Here is a 15,907-nt window from a genome sequence, read left to right on the forward strand (position 1 = left end):
AAGATAAAATAAATATGTATTTCAAAAATTTTATTAGATATACTTATTCAAATTTCAATAAAATATACATTTATTCTAATGTTGGATAAAAGATAATTACTATATCAACTTATTAGATATAATATTTAATTATAATTGATTATATAATATTTTACTTGATGAATACAAAACTAATTAAATAATATTTATTAAATTTGATTAAATGAATTGTCCAAAGTAATGATATAAGCCGGATGACATTAGATGATTGGATGATAAATAAAGATGTGATTTAATTTCAAGCCATTTCAAAGTAAAGGTCAAATATAAAAAATTATTTTTTTAACTCAATTTTTTATTTTTATATTTCGACTATATGTCATTTTTAGTCTTTTATCTTTTTTTTCCCATTTGGATCCTTTATCTTTAAAAAAATTGTGGTAATTCTTTATCTTTTAAAACTAATTTAAATTTATCCTTTCATTCATTTTAAATTAGCATCGTTAATAATATACAGACGGGACTTGGAGTGCTTATTGCATTGGTGAATTTAGGATTCATTGAACAAAATGTTCTTAGAATATCTTCAGAATTTGAAATTTTAAGTATTTTAAAACATTTATAATTAATTACTGAAAATGCATTGATGGGTTGTTGATATATGTATATATGGACAAGGGAGTCTACGATTGAGACTTTTAGTTCTTAGTGGTTGCAAGATGAGGCTAAAATGTCATGTGTGGATATATATCCTATGATGTGCTGATAAGTTGAATGTGTTGTGACAGGATTATCCTAAGGTGGTGATTTGACGAGCATATATGTTTAGTTGCATAGGTGTAGTTGTACAAGTTGGCAAGTATTTAATTACGGACTTTCCCAAATGGTTGAAAAGGCTAGCCGCTTTCGGATCCATTTTGATCACTTAGACAGGAAAATTTTCATGGAGTGCATCTTGTATTTCATTACATCCGACCACTTCTATAATTGCATGGTGGTACATGTGATGTTCTCTCGAGTTAATTGAATGTTGCCAACACATGATTTCATATAAGATGTTTTAAAGATGATAAATTTTAGATATTTGTTATTAATTTAGTCTTAAACTATATTTATGTGTGTATTTGTGAATTTACCCTTGCATTGTAACATGTGATTGTGATTACGCTCATTTAGAGTTTTCATGTAGTGTCTATGTGTTAAGTCACTTTGATGGTAATGAGTTGCATTTCTACGACACATGATTTCATTTAATTCATCATACGATCCATGGATTTTAGAGTTAAAAATATTAAATTGTTGGTTTTCGAAATGTGAAAATATCTCACTCATATTTTTACAAAAAAAAATTAATTATAAGAGTTTTGTTTAAATAAAGATATAATTGTCTACTTAATGAGTGTAACTTTATCCATACATGTAGTTGGTAGGAAAGATCATTAATTTATGATTCTCACATAACATATCAGTAAGAAGGGACGATAAATTTTAAATATAATTAAATTTTAAATCAAGAATTAATTTTATAATCATTTTAAAGGATCAAAATTTATAAATATATTTGAGATCATATCAAAAAATCAAAAGACCTAATTATAGTGGTTACTAAAAAAAACTCATTTTTTCCCAATTATTATTATAAAAAGTCATGAGTTTAAATTTCTTATCAATAAGGGGAGGATAAGTGTAATTAAAAATGGGATCAAAATCATAATTAGATATTATTGATGAAAAAATATAATTTAATCTAAATACTATTATGAATTAAATATTAATTGTCACGTTATTTGCTTAATGTGATGACATTCTCAGTAAAATTACAAATTTTACAAAACTAATAGACTAAAATTGTATAATTAAAAAGGCAAAATTGTATTTTTTTGGTCCCCTAGTTTATCTCTAATTTCGGATTTGGTCCCTCTATAATTTAATTCACAAATTTAGTCTCTCAGTTTTATAATTCCCTGCAAAATTGATCGTGGAAGCCCGATTTGGACATTGATCGTTAACCTTAGACATTGACTACCACGTGTCAATATCACGTGTGACTGTCTCATGTCAATGCCACGTATCAACATCTGGTTCCCTGTAAAAGCTTCATTTTTTTAGGTAAAATTGTACTTTTGGTCCCCCAGTTTTACTCTAATTTTGATTTTGGTCCCCTTATAATTTAATTCGCACATTTGGTTTCCTAGTTTTATAAATCCCTTTATAAATTGGGATATCAAATTTGTAAATTAAATTATAGGAAGATCAAATCTGTAGCTGGAGATAAAGTGGGAACCAATTTTATAATTTTGCCAATTAAAAATTGAAAATTATACCACCTAAGGTGCAATTTAGTACTCCTTTTTTATTATATATATAAATTCAGAAAGAGTAAAAGAAACGCAAAGGGAAAGAGAGGAAGAGTGAAAATGAAAATGAGAAGGGGGTCGGGGGGAATATTGAACACAACACCCACTGCACAGCTTCATAACTAAACCGCCATCGCCTCCAAGACTTTCCGTGCCCAAAAGATGAGAAAACGCAGCATTTACGCATGGCTAGTAGCACTTGTTTGCTTCCTCCTACTCATGATCGTCACCCCAGCCATTCCCCAGTCACAAGAATACCATGATTTCGCCGACCACCGCACCTTCCTCGGTTATTATTACTCTTCTATGCACTTCTATGCTTATTTACCCTTTCTTTCATTTCTTTTCAATTGGCTTACCTAAATAATTTTTGAGGATGAAGATTTATTTATTCTTAATTTTCAGGTATTCCCAATGCACTTAACGTGATATCCAATTTCCCTTTTCTGGTTATTGGCCTCGTTGGACTTGTACTCTGTCATCATGGAAATTACTTTAGGCTCAGGTACTGTACTCACTGCTTGCAAAAACCATGATCCTATTTTTTATTTATTTTTTGTTAATATAAAGCTTGCAAGGTGAACTATGGGGCTGGACATGCTTCTATGTTGGCGTGGCTGCAGTTGCAGTTGGATCTTCATACTATCATCTCAAGCCAGACGATGCTCGCCTTGTGTGGGATCGCTTGCCCGTGAGTTCAAGCTAACTTCAATTTTATTATAAGGCAAATGCTAACCAATGCCCTTCCAATGCCCCAAGACCATTGGTTAAGAAAATAAAAGGAGAAAGATTTTTATTGGTTTACATAAAATTACGCTGTTCATGATTTTTTTTATTTTATGTTCTCCTCTGATTTTCATATTAAATACTTTATCCTTTTAGCAAGACCCTTGTACAAATCGTTTCCCTTTTCCCCCTTTTTTTCAGCCTCATTTTAGTTTCCAAAACTGATTATTCGCTGCAGATGACCGTCGCTTTTACATCAATCATGGCAATATTCATCATTGAGCGGATTGATGAGAGGAAGGGAACGGTTTCTATTATACCTCTAGTTTTGGCGGGTATAATAAGCATTGTGTATTGGAGGCAAGCCCACTGTTTCTTTCGTTTTGCATTTTTCTTCAACGGAATTCCATTTTTTATGGATAATAACAAAGAACTACTTGTGAATTCTGCAAATATATTTACCATATATAGTTACATGATTCACTGTGAGGGATAACAGAATCATGGAATAGTTCAGATTGCCAAAAGTTAGATTAGTCATTTTCAATGTTATTATTCCTTTATGTGATTTCCATTTGAGGTTAATTGTTGAGTACACAACCATTCAGTTGAGTTAGTTACCTGAACTGTAAACTATTGAAATAATTGCTCTTGTCTTCCATTTGCCCCCAGATTCTTTGATGACCTGCGTCCATATGCTCTAGTCCAATTTGTGCCATGCATTGTCATTCCTCTAATGGCTATTTTGTTGCCTCCAATGTACACACATTCAACATATTGGCTCTGGGCTGCAGGTTTGGATTTTATATTAGGGTATAATTCCCTCTCAATATTCATTATAAACACCAGCCATGCTTAGATTTTAAATAATTTATTTCCAGGGTCTTATCTTCTAGCTAAGGTGCTAGAGGCTACTGATGATGTGATCTATGAATGGGCGCAACATATTGTCAGTGGTCACACACTTAAGCATCTGGTTGCAGCAATGGTTCCTGTCTTCTTAACATTCATGCTTGCTAAGAGGAGTGTTGAACCTGAGAGGTATATGCATGTCTGCAAGACTGCAACATTAAAACTGCATATAATCAATGGATTTAAATATTTCTGAATTTGAACTGTGTACAAGAAAACATTCTCTAATTGTGGGAATGCAAGATGTACTTTGTGGACAATGAATTCACATTAGGCTTAGGTCCTAGGTGCTCTATTGAAATGTCTCAGCCTTGTCTATTGGGATGTACATGGAGCTTGGAAAAAGAAAAGAAACATTAATAAACTTTAAGAAAAGGAACCCAGTCGTTGATGATTTTTTCTGTTTGTCTCTCTGACTGTGTGATATATATTTTGATTATGAACACTTTCTTGTAGTTCTTTTATTGCATTTGGATCAAATTAAACTTTTACTTTCTTGTTAACTTAGATATTCACCCACCATTGTAGCATTAGTGGAGAACTTGTAGTTCTTTACTTCATTTTCTGTTGTTTATCGGAAACTAATTTACAATTGCAACATCAGTTTGACTACTATCTTGATGTCATCTGATTGCTGTGATCTGCATGCAGGCAAAGTTTGCTTAAAACGTGGAGGGTTTCCTGGACGAAGTTCAGAGAGGGCAACTCCAACATTGAGAGCTACTCTTACTCTTACACAAATGTGCAGGCTGTGGAGCCCCAGTGATGTGTTACTTTCCCATAGAACAAAAAATAATAAAGGCTTATCCTGGATTACGGAATATTGTTACACTTGACTGTGGACTAGGTAAAACAAGACATAGCAAGTTAACTTTCACACAATAATATTATCTGTAATTAACTTTGTATAGTTCCCGATCTTTATCACATAGAGAGGACCATTTAGATCTGTGATTCTGTATGTGTTGTCTAATGTCTATTTTTCGTTCAGCATGGTTATAATCTGCACGCCTTCAAAGTTCAAACCCTTGTAGTGCTTGTCATGAGAAATCATACTAACTGATATTAATTAGGAATTTAGGATATTCCTGGTATGTTGCAATGCTCATCTCACGAAATTGAAGTTGACCTGAAGTTTATATTAGAAAGGACCAAAAAGAAAAAAGAAAAAGAATGCACAATGAAAGAATCACCTATTGTGCATTTCAATTCAACACATGCAACAGAAGTTCAATTTTTTTTTCTGCTTTAAATTGTTTTGTTCGCCTGAGCATATAACAAAAATACGTATTCTTGACTTAAGTGCATCTTAAAGTGTATGTTTAATTGTTTAGTAATGTTTAAAGTTTTATTTAAAAACAACACTTGTTAATTAAATATGTTATAATTTTTATATCAATTGAAACATGTTATTATAAATTATAAATACATCCACTTTTTGGATGGTGAATTTATGACATAGTATATCAATGTCTTTACCACTTACTAGTAGTAATTTTTTTTGGGTACTTCCACTTAGTGATTTATAGCTATATTTTTATTATCCCATTTAAATTAAATTCCTACCCATGTAGGGCTGTTTTCTAACAATTATTATATACACTTTCCAGCGTAAATTGTTTGCCTCTGTGGTATGAAAAAATAATATTGTTATATGCATCAAACATTACTTTTGAAACTGTCACTTAAATTTTTTTACTTTCTGTAAAAATTTTCTTTTTAATCATATTTTTTTCATTTACAAAATTTAAAATAGACTTTATTTAAAAAAATTAAATTTAATAACACTTAGACCAACAATTTATATTAATATATTTTATTCTGAGTGGCTTGTTTGTAACAACTAAGGAACTTCTGAATTATAACTATTTAACCCGTGTCATCGAAATTTTAATACAATCGTTTCCTTTATCCTACAAATACTTGCAATACTCACTATAATTTCCTTTAATCCTTGTTACAATTGCTCAATATTAATACACGTGTTAGCTTTTTGTTCAATATTAAAAAGAACAAAAAAAAAGTTAAAATATCATGGATGCACCAAAAAATACTAGGTGGACCACAGATGTGTTTCAAGATGATCATTTTTGAAACGGATAATAATCTTTAAATATATAGTGCTTGGCAACTTAAGGATGAGATAACTCCAAGAACCTACTTCCAAAGCTTAATTGAAGATTGTAGAGATCAAAGACCTCTCTTTTCTAGATTTGAGTTGAATTTTACCAAGAGAGCCGATAATACTGTAGCTGATAAGTTATGTAGTTTCGCTTTTTTGTTCAAAGTGATATTGGGTGGAGGACTATCCCCATCGGATTGAATCTGTTATTTTAGTTGATGTACAGACTTTGATTTCTAATAAATAGACACAGTGTTTGATGTAAAAAAACACTATTATCCATAAAATAAAAAAGAAGTTCCCAAAGATATCATAAAACCTAACCACGGAACTTGAATTATTTGGGAATAAGGGATTTTAATACTTCATGTGCAATTTCTTTTTTAAGAAAAAACACGATCTAGTTAATTCACATGGTATCAAACAAGATTTGACCATGCAAGCACTGGATAATCAAATAGCTATATATATACTACCACACAAAAGTTAAGATGTATAACTACATCACATTTAGAAATTAAAATGAACAGGGACATTGGACAAACCGGTTGAGGGAAACTCAAGGAAGGAAAGAACAATGCGAATTTAGTTTGTCATCTTCAAATGATGTAGATGTATACCACCGATCTGAGATAATCGAAAGCAAGAGAGTGTGTATGTGAATGTGACTGACTATGTCACTGCTTATCATTTTATAATGAAAGAAGCGATGTCATTGCACAATCCTCACTCAGGATGCATCTTGTTTTGATCATGGTTCTTATTGTTTTATTGTAAAAATATTGACAGTTACAAATTAAATGAATGTGGTTCAATAGTTTTTTAACAACTAAGCATGTAATGTGCCTAACTTACGGCATGTACATCTTTTCTGCTAGATAGGATTGACAAAAACTTTCGTTTAAAAAAATTGGGAAAAAGTAAAAACTCTTTGGAGTGTGCTGGCTAACACTTTTTTTTTTTAACCTTTTGATTCATCATAGAAAACTAAGAATATTTCCAACTCAATTTGATTTAATTTTTTAATCAAAAAATTATCCGAAACAAACCTAAAAAATATATATAGTTCTATTTTTATTTAGAATAACATCATAACCAAATCAAATCAATCAATATTTTATAATTCGGTTCGATTTGATTTTCTAGTTTTTAGTAGAATATTATTAATTAAAAGGATTTTACCATAATTAATAAGAATTCGGGACTTAAAAGGATTTTTTAAGAAATTAAATGTAATATTAATTGTTTTTTATATTAATCAAATCTTTATTTTTTAACCTACAAAAACATTTAATTTATTCCTCCTTCCTTTTCTTTTCACCATTTCCTAACTATTAAATCAATCATATATCTTCCTCATGAAAATAATAATCTTTGATAAGGTTTAATCATTTATAATTTTTAAAAACTTCTTTTTACAGTTACCATTGTTACAAATATTATCAATAATATTCTATAAACAATGTATATATTTAAAAAATATTTTTTTATACTTTCCTTTAGTGTTAATTGAATTTCTTAATATTTTTCTCGATATTTTGAATTCTAAAAATAAATCAACAACATCAACATCAAAATATTTATTAAATCTTAAAAAATCAACATTAATAAAAATATTTTTCAATCCATCCTTGTATAAATTTTATTTTTTTAGGATTCAAATAAAAAAAACATATGGTTTCATACTATAAATATTGTTCAAAAGTCTCAATACAATAAATAAGTTGATCAAATAGAAAACATTTGACATCGAAAGTGGCCTGTTACAATATATTCAAAGATCCCTTATCTTATGTGTGCATACATGCTTGCTGGCGAGCATACATGCATACACATTCTCTCATCAATTAATGATTTTAATACGAAAATCCAAATTATTTAATACTTTCTTTGGTTTTAAATATAAGAACAAAATTTATTTTATGTTAATTAAGAAAATTGGTTGATAACATTTAATTACATTAATTTTAATTAAAAAATAATTTATTTTTTAAATTATCATTTATTAGAATTTGATATTAAAAATACAGACTTATTAAAATTAAAACTATTATTAGATGAAGAGTACTTTAAAGATAAAATTATTGATTAAAATAAAATTAATTACTATTTACTTATATTTAAAATCAATACCCAAAACATTTATATTTAAAATTGAAGAGTGTACAGTTGGAATTTTTTTTTGGTATGAATCAAAATATCCCAAATGCCACACTATGTTGGTATGATACACTTGACATATGGCATACACATGTTTCATGCGAGATAGGACTTGTTTAAAAAAAAATAAATCCAGTCAGTCTTTAGTAACAAAACAAATTTCAAGGGTTACAGGGGACAATTGAGTAATGTAATAGATGCAACAATTCAACATTTTTATTGAAACAAAATAGCAGTAAATGAGAAATAGAGACTGAGTTGCTGCTTTTTTTTCTTCTTTATATCAATAGATTGAGTTGTTTATCTTTTTCATGAAACATGTCTAAGAATTTTAGGATTTAGAAGAAAAAATATTAAAGAATTGAATTTATATTAATTTTTTTTAAAAAAATTAAGCTGCAAATTCATTCAATTTATCTTGACATTATTGATACTAGATAAGATTTAATAAATATTCTAATGTTGTGTTGATTCATTTAGAATTAATTGAAAATATTGAGAATAATATTAAAAATATTAAATTACACAAAAAAGATGTATTTATAACAATTATTATGTTAAAAAAGAAGTTTTTCAAAATGAAAAAAGATTAAATCTTATCTAGTAAAATAATTGAGAATTACTAGTAATTTCAAGGATTTTGGTTAGGGTTTACGAGGAGAAGAAGATAACAGAACCAAAGGGTTTGGGAAGATGGGAAGAAGTAACGGTCGTAGGTCCCTTCAAGAAACACTCCGGCTCCAACTTGAGTCCTGCAAATCCAAATACTCCACCGCCGAAGAATATGCCAACTATCTCCGTTCTACTTACCCCCATTACCACCGAACCAAGCACTAAACCCTAATTCGTTTTGTTCAGGAAGCTCTTAATTCCACCGCAAAGCTTAATCACGCTCGCACACCCAAGCACTGCAAAAACGACGATGACGACGACGAAGGAAAGGCTCAAAGCGCGTCTCGAAAGCGGCGGAAGAAAATCGATAGGAGTGAGGAGACATTGCAGAGGATGGAAGCGTTGCACGTCCGAAGGAAGGTGCAGGGATCTTCCTCATCGTCCTCTGCTTCGGAGTGCGACGATGAAGATGAAGAGGGAACCGTGTCGACTTCGGAGGACACAATTTACGGGGAGAAGGTGGAGCCCGAGTTTGATTTGATGAAGACAACGCTGCGAAAGTCGTATACGCCGAAGAAGGTTGCCACGGAGGAAAAGAACGTTGAATTGGAGGTGGGGAATAGCAGTAAGGACACTCTTGTGAATGAGGAAATGGGGAATAGCAGTAAAGGAACTAGTACTCTTGTGAACGAAGAATGGAAAGAAGTGAAGGGTTCGTGTTGGGGTTCGGTTTCGAATGGGAAGGATGGACCGAGGTTTAAGGATTTGGGTGGGATGAAGGAGGTTTTGGAGGAACCGAAGAATGAAGTGATTGTGCCTTTGTTCCATCCCCAATTGCCTAGGCAGTTGGGAGTGAGGCCAATGGCTGGCATTTTGTTGCATGGACCACCTGGCTGTGGGAAGACTAAACTTGCTCATGCTATAGCAAATGAGACTGGTCTTCCTTTCTATCATATATCAGATCCTCTTGATACAAAGTCAGGTGATTGGTCAGAATTATCAATATATATTTTTTTCCCTCAAGTTCAAGAGTTACTATTCTAGATCAACCTTACAATTAGATGCCCTTCCTTATCTTTGTAAGTATTGAAAATTCTCTGATCAGTATTCAATAATTTGGTAGCTATATATTTAAATTCTCTTGATAAGTTTCATGTTCTATTTCTTAAAGTTGATCAATTGATTTTTGTCTTTTCCGTTTCAAGAAAAATATAGTAAGTTGTAAATCACAGGCTGATCACGTTCTTGGATTCGTTTATTTCAGAAGTTTGGGGTGAATCTTGAGACAGGATTTTTGCTTTATGGACCTCCTGGTTGTGGTAAAACACTGATTGCCAAAGCTGTTGTCAATGAGGCAGGGGCTAATTTTATTCATATTAAGGTCAGTCTAATACTCCACCCTTTTCTCATTAGTTTTGGTATTGTCTTGTTTTGAATAAATCACTTTTAAACAATTAAACTGCTTTTGTTGGATTTTTAGGGACCTGAACTTTTAAATAAATATGTTGGAGAAAGTGAGCTTCAAGTTTGTAAAATGTTTAGCCGTGCAAGGACATGTGCACCTTGCATACTTTTTTTTTCTGAGGTTTGTGGTTCTCTTCTTAATAATGTTGGTTAACTTGAATATGTTACCATGACATGGCAATTTGATTTAAAATTTGTGAACTATATAAATAAAATATTATTGTCTGAAATTTTTTTTCTTTGAAGGAACTATCCTGCACCACCATTACTGTTTATGTTGTGTTCCTTATTTCATTGTTAAGTAAATCAATCTCTTTCATTCTCACACATTAGTGCAGTGATCATTGTGTGTTTGGTGCTTAGTCAGTGAACAAGTTATGTGCAAGACCTATTTTGGTAACTGTTACTAATTTCCTTGATCTATGAATGGCTCAAACAAGTTCTTAGCACTCAATTTGTTTTAGAATGTTATATCAGTGTATAGTATTTACAATACAATGAGTGTTAAATTTACTTTTATGCCATTTTCAGATTGACACTTTGACAACCAAACGTGGTAAAGAAGGTGGTTGGGTTATTGAACGACTATTGAACCAGGTCAAATACATAGCCATTTTAGCTGATAACAACATGGAAAAATGACAGTTATATGAAATTGCAGTTGCTTGTTGGGTTAGATGGCGCAGAGGAACGAAGAGATGTTTTTGTGGTTGGTGCTACAAATAGGTACATTTTGTTCATCATATGTATTCTCTAATTAGTTATTTAACTTCACATCACACTGTATTCAAGTCAGTTTCTCATTTTGCAGGCCTCAGGTGATGGATCGTGCTGTACTACTACGGCCTGGTAGGTTTGGTAAACTTCTTTATGTTCCACTTCCAAGCCCAGATGAACGAGTTTTGATATTAAAGGCTCTTGCAAGGAAGGAGGCTGTTGATGCCTCTGTGGATTTGAGTGACATAGCCAAAATGGAAGCTTGTGAAAACCTAAGTGGCGCTGATCTTGCTGCATTGGTTTGTCTCTGCTCTTTATTGATGTTGTCTGTTTCATCCCTTTACCATTGTTGCATGTTGTGCATGTATGTGTATGGTTGTTTGATTCTGGGCGGGTACAAAGTACTACAACTACAAAGGTTGGACTATAGAAAAAGTGGTAGTCAGTTTGAGAGAGATACTGATTTTATGGACTATACAGATGAATGAAGCAGCAATGGCTGCTCTTGTTGAGAATTTGGACTCAATTGAGACAACTTGTGATACATTGACCATCAAGAGTCCAATCAAGAGACACCATTTTGAGGTAGCACTGAGTATAGTCTCTCCGTCTGTATCAGACAGGATATGGCTTATTCTGCTATATCTCTTTCACATGAAATATGATGCCTTGTGGTGAATAAATTAGTTTTAGAAATTTACAATGAAATTTATTTCGAATTTTGGAGCAGCAAAAGCAGTACTATCAGCACTTGTCAGAGGGCTTTAAAGCAACATGAGCAGCATGGCATTCGCTTTTTTATTTTAGCAGGTGACAACATACCAATGGGGGAAAGAAATCATTTATGTTAGCATCAAGTATTCGGAGGTTGTTTGGTTGAGATCAAATAAGAAGGAAAGAAAAAGAAATTTTTAAATTTTTGTGTGGGTCTCGCACCTTTATATTTTTACTTTAATTTAAATATTTCTTCTTTTTTCTCCTTCATTATTTTCTCTTCTCTCCAACCAAACAATCCGCTGAAGTATTTGCTTTTGTATGAGATGTACACGTTTCCTGCAACAGGATATAATTTTTGGCGATTGTTTATAATTTATGGTTCAGTTTATCTATCATAAGATTGCTTCTTTTTTTTTAAAACAGTGTTACTAGTCACTAGAATATCAATTATAGTGATGGCACATGTTGGATGCAGAGTTGAATTTGCAATGCGTTTTTCCTTGTGTATATACCATTTGGAAATAAAAAATATGGGAAACGTGTTGTGGCGCTTAGCTTTCCGGTTTTACTCAGTTTAAATACCACTCCTAGTTAGTTGTAATTACAAAGCAACACTTCACTACTAGTTTACATAAGGGTCGTTAGTTTACTCAAAAGATACAAGTAATCAGCTGTTGCGTTATAATTCTGCTGAATGCAGAATCTCGGCAGCAACAATATTTTTATGTGTTTGATTTACATTTCCAAAATCAACTCTACTTAGGAATGGACTCTAAGTTTTTTATTTTAAAGAACTTAAGTAATATTTTGAAAAAAATACAAGCAACTTGTTTTTTTTGGTGGAATCTTATTCTTCAGAAATTACCTTTGTGCACCACTTGAGTTGAGCTACATTATTTCCGACTAATAAAATAAAAACAAAAGTTTGAGTTGCATGAATCTATTTAACTAGGGAAGTTCTCCTTAATAGGCTTCGGTTACAATCAACATTAGTTATGACATCAATTTTACGTTTTACTTACAACAAAAAGAATTCAAATTTGACTAGTAGGAAGTACGGTTAAAAAAATAACAACGTCTGCACTTCTCATTGTTTTAACTTACCTCAATTCCATTCAAGTAACTGATGAATTGCTAAAAATTATTTTATAAACAACTCAATTGACCCTAACTCACTTTTTTTAAAAGAGAAGATAGTAGTTAAAAATGATTTTAAATAGTGGGGCTCACTAAAAGTTAGAGCAACAAGAACTTATTAAAATGGTGGTTTGCTGTATTAATGTCGGATTGCTCTTCAATGTTCATAATTAATTTGGAAAAGTCAAATGTCCACTCTATAGACGTAGGGAAGAGAAAAATAGAAATGAAAAAATGAAGAGAAAAAGTAAAAATGTGATGAGTGTTATGAAAAAAGATAAAAGAGAGCTAAAAAGAAAAATAAGGCAAAAAAATATGAAAGAAATGTATATTATAATTAGTCAATTATTATTTATTTATTCAATTGCTTTATTTTTTGCGTGTATATACACTATTTTTGAGGTGTCAAATGCACTTTATTCTTTTTAAATGTCTTTTTAGTTACATAATTTAAGGTTAGAATACCAAACCAAACTCAATTTTTTTTTTATATAAATTCTTTTAACACGACTCTTTTGTAATGTAAATTAACTAGGTTGCAAATTTCTTAGTTGTTTGTTCATCACACAAACTTTGTGATAACAACGGATTAGGTTGCATTTCCTAGTGGAATGCCTCTATTTAGAGGGAAAAGGGGAGAACAACAACGCATGAGAGAGAGCGCAGTTGCATTTTGAAAAACTTTCCTACTTGGCACCAAAATGAGCTGATAATGTATCAAATCCAAAGTTCAAATGGTTCAGTTTAAGCTTATGACAATGGAAGCTCTTCTATCCAAATACTTTCCTTTCTATAACCTATCTGAAGGCTCAATCTCTGCCACAGAATCCTTAGCAGTCATAGCATCAATTCTCATATTACTTTGCTTCTGTTTCAGATCTTCAAGTATCTACCTTCTTGACTATGTTTGTTATATGCCTCCTGATAATCTGCGCCTTCCTTACTCTCATATTGTAGAACACTTTGAATTGTGCAATTTTGACCCTGAACTCATAGGCTTTGAATTGAAAGTATTGGAAAGATCCGGTATTGGCGTGGAGGCTTGTGTGCCAGAATCAGTTCATGAGCTCCCTCCGGATGATTCCATGAAGCGTGCACAGGCAGAAGTTGAATCGGTTCTATTCAGAATTGTCAAAGACCTCCTTTCAAAACACAAAGTGCATCCTAAAAGCATTGATATCCTTGTGTCAAACTGTAGCCTATTCTGTCCTACACCATCCATTACATCAATGATCATTAACAAGTTCGGATTCCGGAGCAACGTAAAGAGTGTCAACCTGAGTGGAATGGGTTGCAGTGCTGGATTGCTGTCAATAAACTTGGCCAAAGATCTGCTGAGAGTTCACAAAAACTCATTGGCTTTAGTTCTTAGCATGGAGGCTGTGGCTCCAAATGGCTACAGAGGTAATACCAAGTCCAAGCTTATTGCCAATGTATTGTTTCGGATGGGGGGAGCAGCCATTTTACTATCTAACAAAAAACAACACAAGCCGGTGGCCAAGTACAAGCTTGAGCATCTTGTGAGAACCCACATGGGATCAAATGACAAAGCATATCAGTCTGTTTATCAGGAACCTGATGAAGATGAGATTGTGGGTGTTTCCCTCTCACGGTCACTTCTAAGTGTAGCTGCTTCAGCTTTGAGGACCAATATAACAGACTTAGGCCCTCTTGTCTTGCCCTATTCCGAGCAGCTGCGCTATGGATGGTCAGTGATTTCCAGGAAAATGTGGGCAAGGGGGAACAAGGAAATGTATGTTCCAAATTTCAGGAAGGCTTTTGAGCATTTCTGCATACATGCTGGTGGTAAGTCAGTCGTAGATGCCATAGAGGAGAGTCTGAAGCTGCACAAGAAAGACGGTGAAGCCTCAAGGATGGCATTATACAGATTTGGCAATACTTCATCTTCTTCTGTGTGGTATGAGCTCTGCTATTTGGAGGCAAAAGGAAGAGTAAAGAAAGGAGACAGGGTCTGGCAAATTGCCTTTGGAAGTGGATTCAAGTGTAACAGTGCAGTCTGGAAGTGCCTCTCTGATATTGATCCTAATGTAAGGAATGCATGGTCAGATAGAATCCATTTGTATCCAGTTGAGATACCTGTGTTTGACTGTTGAAGTTGTACTAGTAGGTTTAAGAAGCATTAGCAGGTCCACAGTAAAAAAAAAGTCATTGAATATTACCACTCACTTTCTGTTTCCCCCTGTAAAATAACTTGCTAATTCCATACGAATGTGCAAGGTAAATTACAAACTTTTAACCATCTGTTTTTTTTGTAAAAAAAAAAAAAGCAAAATAAAGATTATATTACATAAAGGGTACAAGGGTACCCCAACCGATTATACGTCTGCTTTATTTATTTGATTTTAAGTGTAAATCTTGTTAATGTGTGTTCTTTATGGTACCTGTTAAAGAATAAAATGATATAAAATTATTAAATAAAAAATACAAATATTTAATGTCTTGAAAATTTGAAACATTTAATACTTGCAAGGAAAGTATGAATTGCCGTTTGTGATAGAGATACCACCGGCAACCAGATATTGCCAATTAACATTTTTAAAATTTTTTTTTTGGGTGGGGTTGGAGGATAAAAGGTTTACTACTTGTTAATGCGAGGGAAAATTAGGAAACGATGGTTAACGGCCATAAGTATTTCGACGAGGTTGCAACAATTTGCAAAACAAGACAAGTTATATTGACCAGAACTTAAATTAAAAAATTAAAGGATCAAATAATTACTACTCGACGCGATATATTTACATCTGTTATAATACACTCATCAATCCACACCACAAGAACTTGGATGTGGATAGGCTATTTATCACAATCGAAAAATTTTAAGGGGAAAAAAAATTAAGAGATGCAATGTACCATTGAGCTAGGGAGGGACTAAGGGGCATCAAGAAAGGTCATCTAGCATTATCTCCTCAATTGTAGAGTTTTGCATGCTTTAACCAGTGAGATTTTTGTGTTTTAACTTTACTTGTTGCTTGGACAAAACCTC

General features: G+C 32.4%; 2 protein-coding genes and 1 pseudogene across 3 annotated transcripts; all 3 read left to right on the top strand.

Annotated features, from left to right (window-relative positions):
- The first annotated feature begins 2,368 nt into the window (after positions 1 to 2,368).
- LOC114386501 lies at positions 2,369 to 4,935 on the top strand. Its single transcript, XM_028346516.1, has 7 exons — positions 2,369 to 2,625; positions 2,742 to 2,841; positions 2,907 to 3,027; positions 3,301 to 3,422; positions 3,735 to 3,856; positions 3,944 to 4,103; positions 4,626 to 4,935. Exons 1-7 carry the CDS (start codon positions 2,499 to 2,501, stop codon positions 4,738 to 4,740), a joined length of 867 nt encoding a protein of 288 aa, XP_028202317.1. The 5' UTR covers positions 2,369 to 2,498; the 3' UTR covers positions 4,741 to 4,935.
- A 3,954-nt stretch (positions 4,936 to 8,889) lies between these two features.
- LOC114388072 lies at positions 8,890 to 12,240 on the top strand (annotated as a pseudogene). Its single transcript, XR_003661450.1, has 6 exons — positions 8,890 to 9,903; positions 10,133 to 10,249; positions 10,349 to 10,453; positions 10,864 to 10,929; positions 10,994 to 11,058; positions 11,144 to 12,240. The product of XR_003661450.1 is annotated as a cell division control protein 48 homolog C-like (transcript).
- A 1,234-nt stretch (positions 12,241 to 13,474) lies between these two features.
- On the top strand, positions 13,475 to 15,212 carry LOC114387756 (3-ketoacyl-CoA synthase 7-like). The gene has a single exon (XM_028347959.1). The coding sequence runs from the start codon at positions 13,638 to 13,640 to the stop codon at positions 15,015 to 15,017; it is 1,380 nt and encodes a 459-aa protein (XP_028203760.1). The 5' UTR covers positions 13,475 to 13,637; the 3' UTR covers positions 15,018 to 15,212.
- Positions 15,213 to 15,907: the final 695 nt, after the last annotated feature.

The sequence above is a fragment of the Glycine soja genome, chromosome 15, assembly GCF_004193775.1.
Source record: "Glycine soja cultivar W05 chromosome 15, ASM419377v2, whole genome shotgun sequence".
Classification (NCBI taxonomy): Eukaryota; Viridiplantae; Streptophyta; class Magnoliopsida; order Fabales; family Fabaceae; genus Glycine; species Glycine soja.

Excerpts from the sequence above, each read along its gene's own strand:
- LOC114386501 (XM_028346516.1), top strand. The coding sequence starts at position 2,499 with ATGAGAAAACGCAGCATTTACGCATGGCTAGTAGCACTTGTTTGCTTC. Across the intron at positions 3,028-3,300 it reads TTGTGTGGGATCGCTTGCCC|ATGACCGTCGCTTTTACATC; the intron begins GTGAGTTCAAGC and ends TATTCGCTGCAG. Across the intron at positions 3,423-3,734 it reads ATAAGCATTGTGTATTGGAG|ATTCTTTGATGACCTGCGTC; the intron begins GCAAGCCCACTG and ends ATTTGCCCCCAG.
- LOC114387756 (XM_028347959.1), top strand. The coding sequence starts at position 13,638 with ATGGTTCAGTTTAAGCTTATGACAATGGAAGCTCTTCTATCCAAATAC.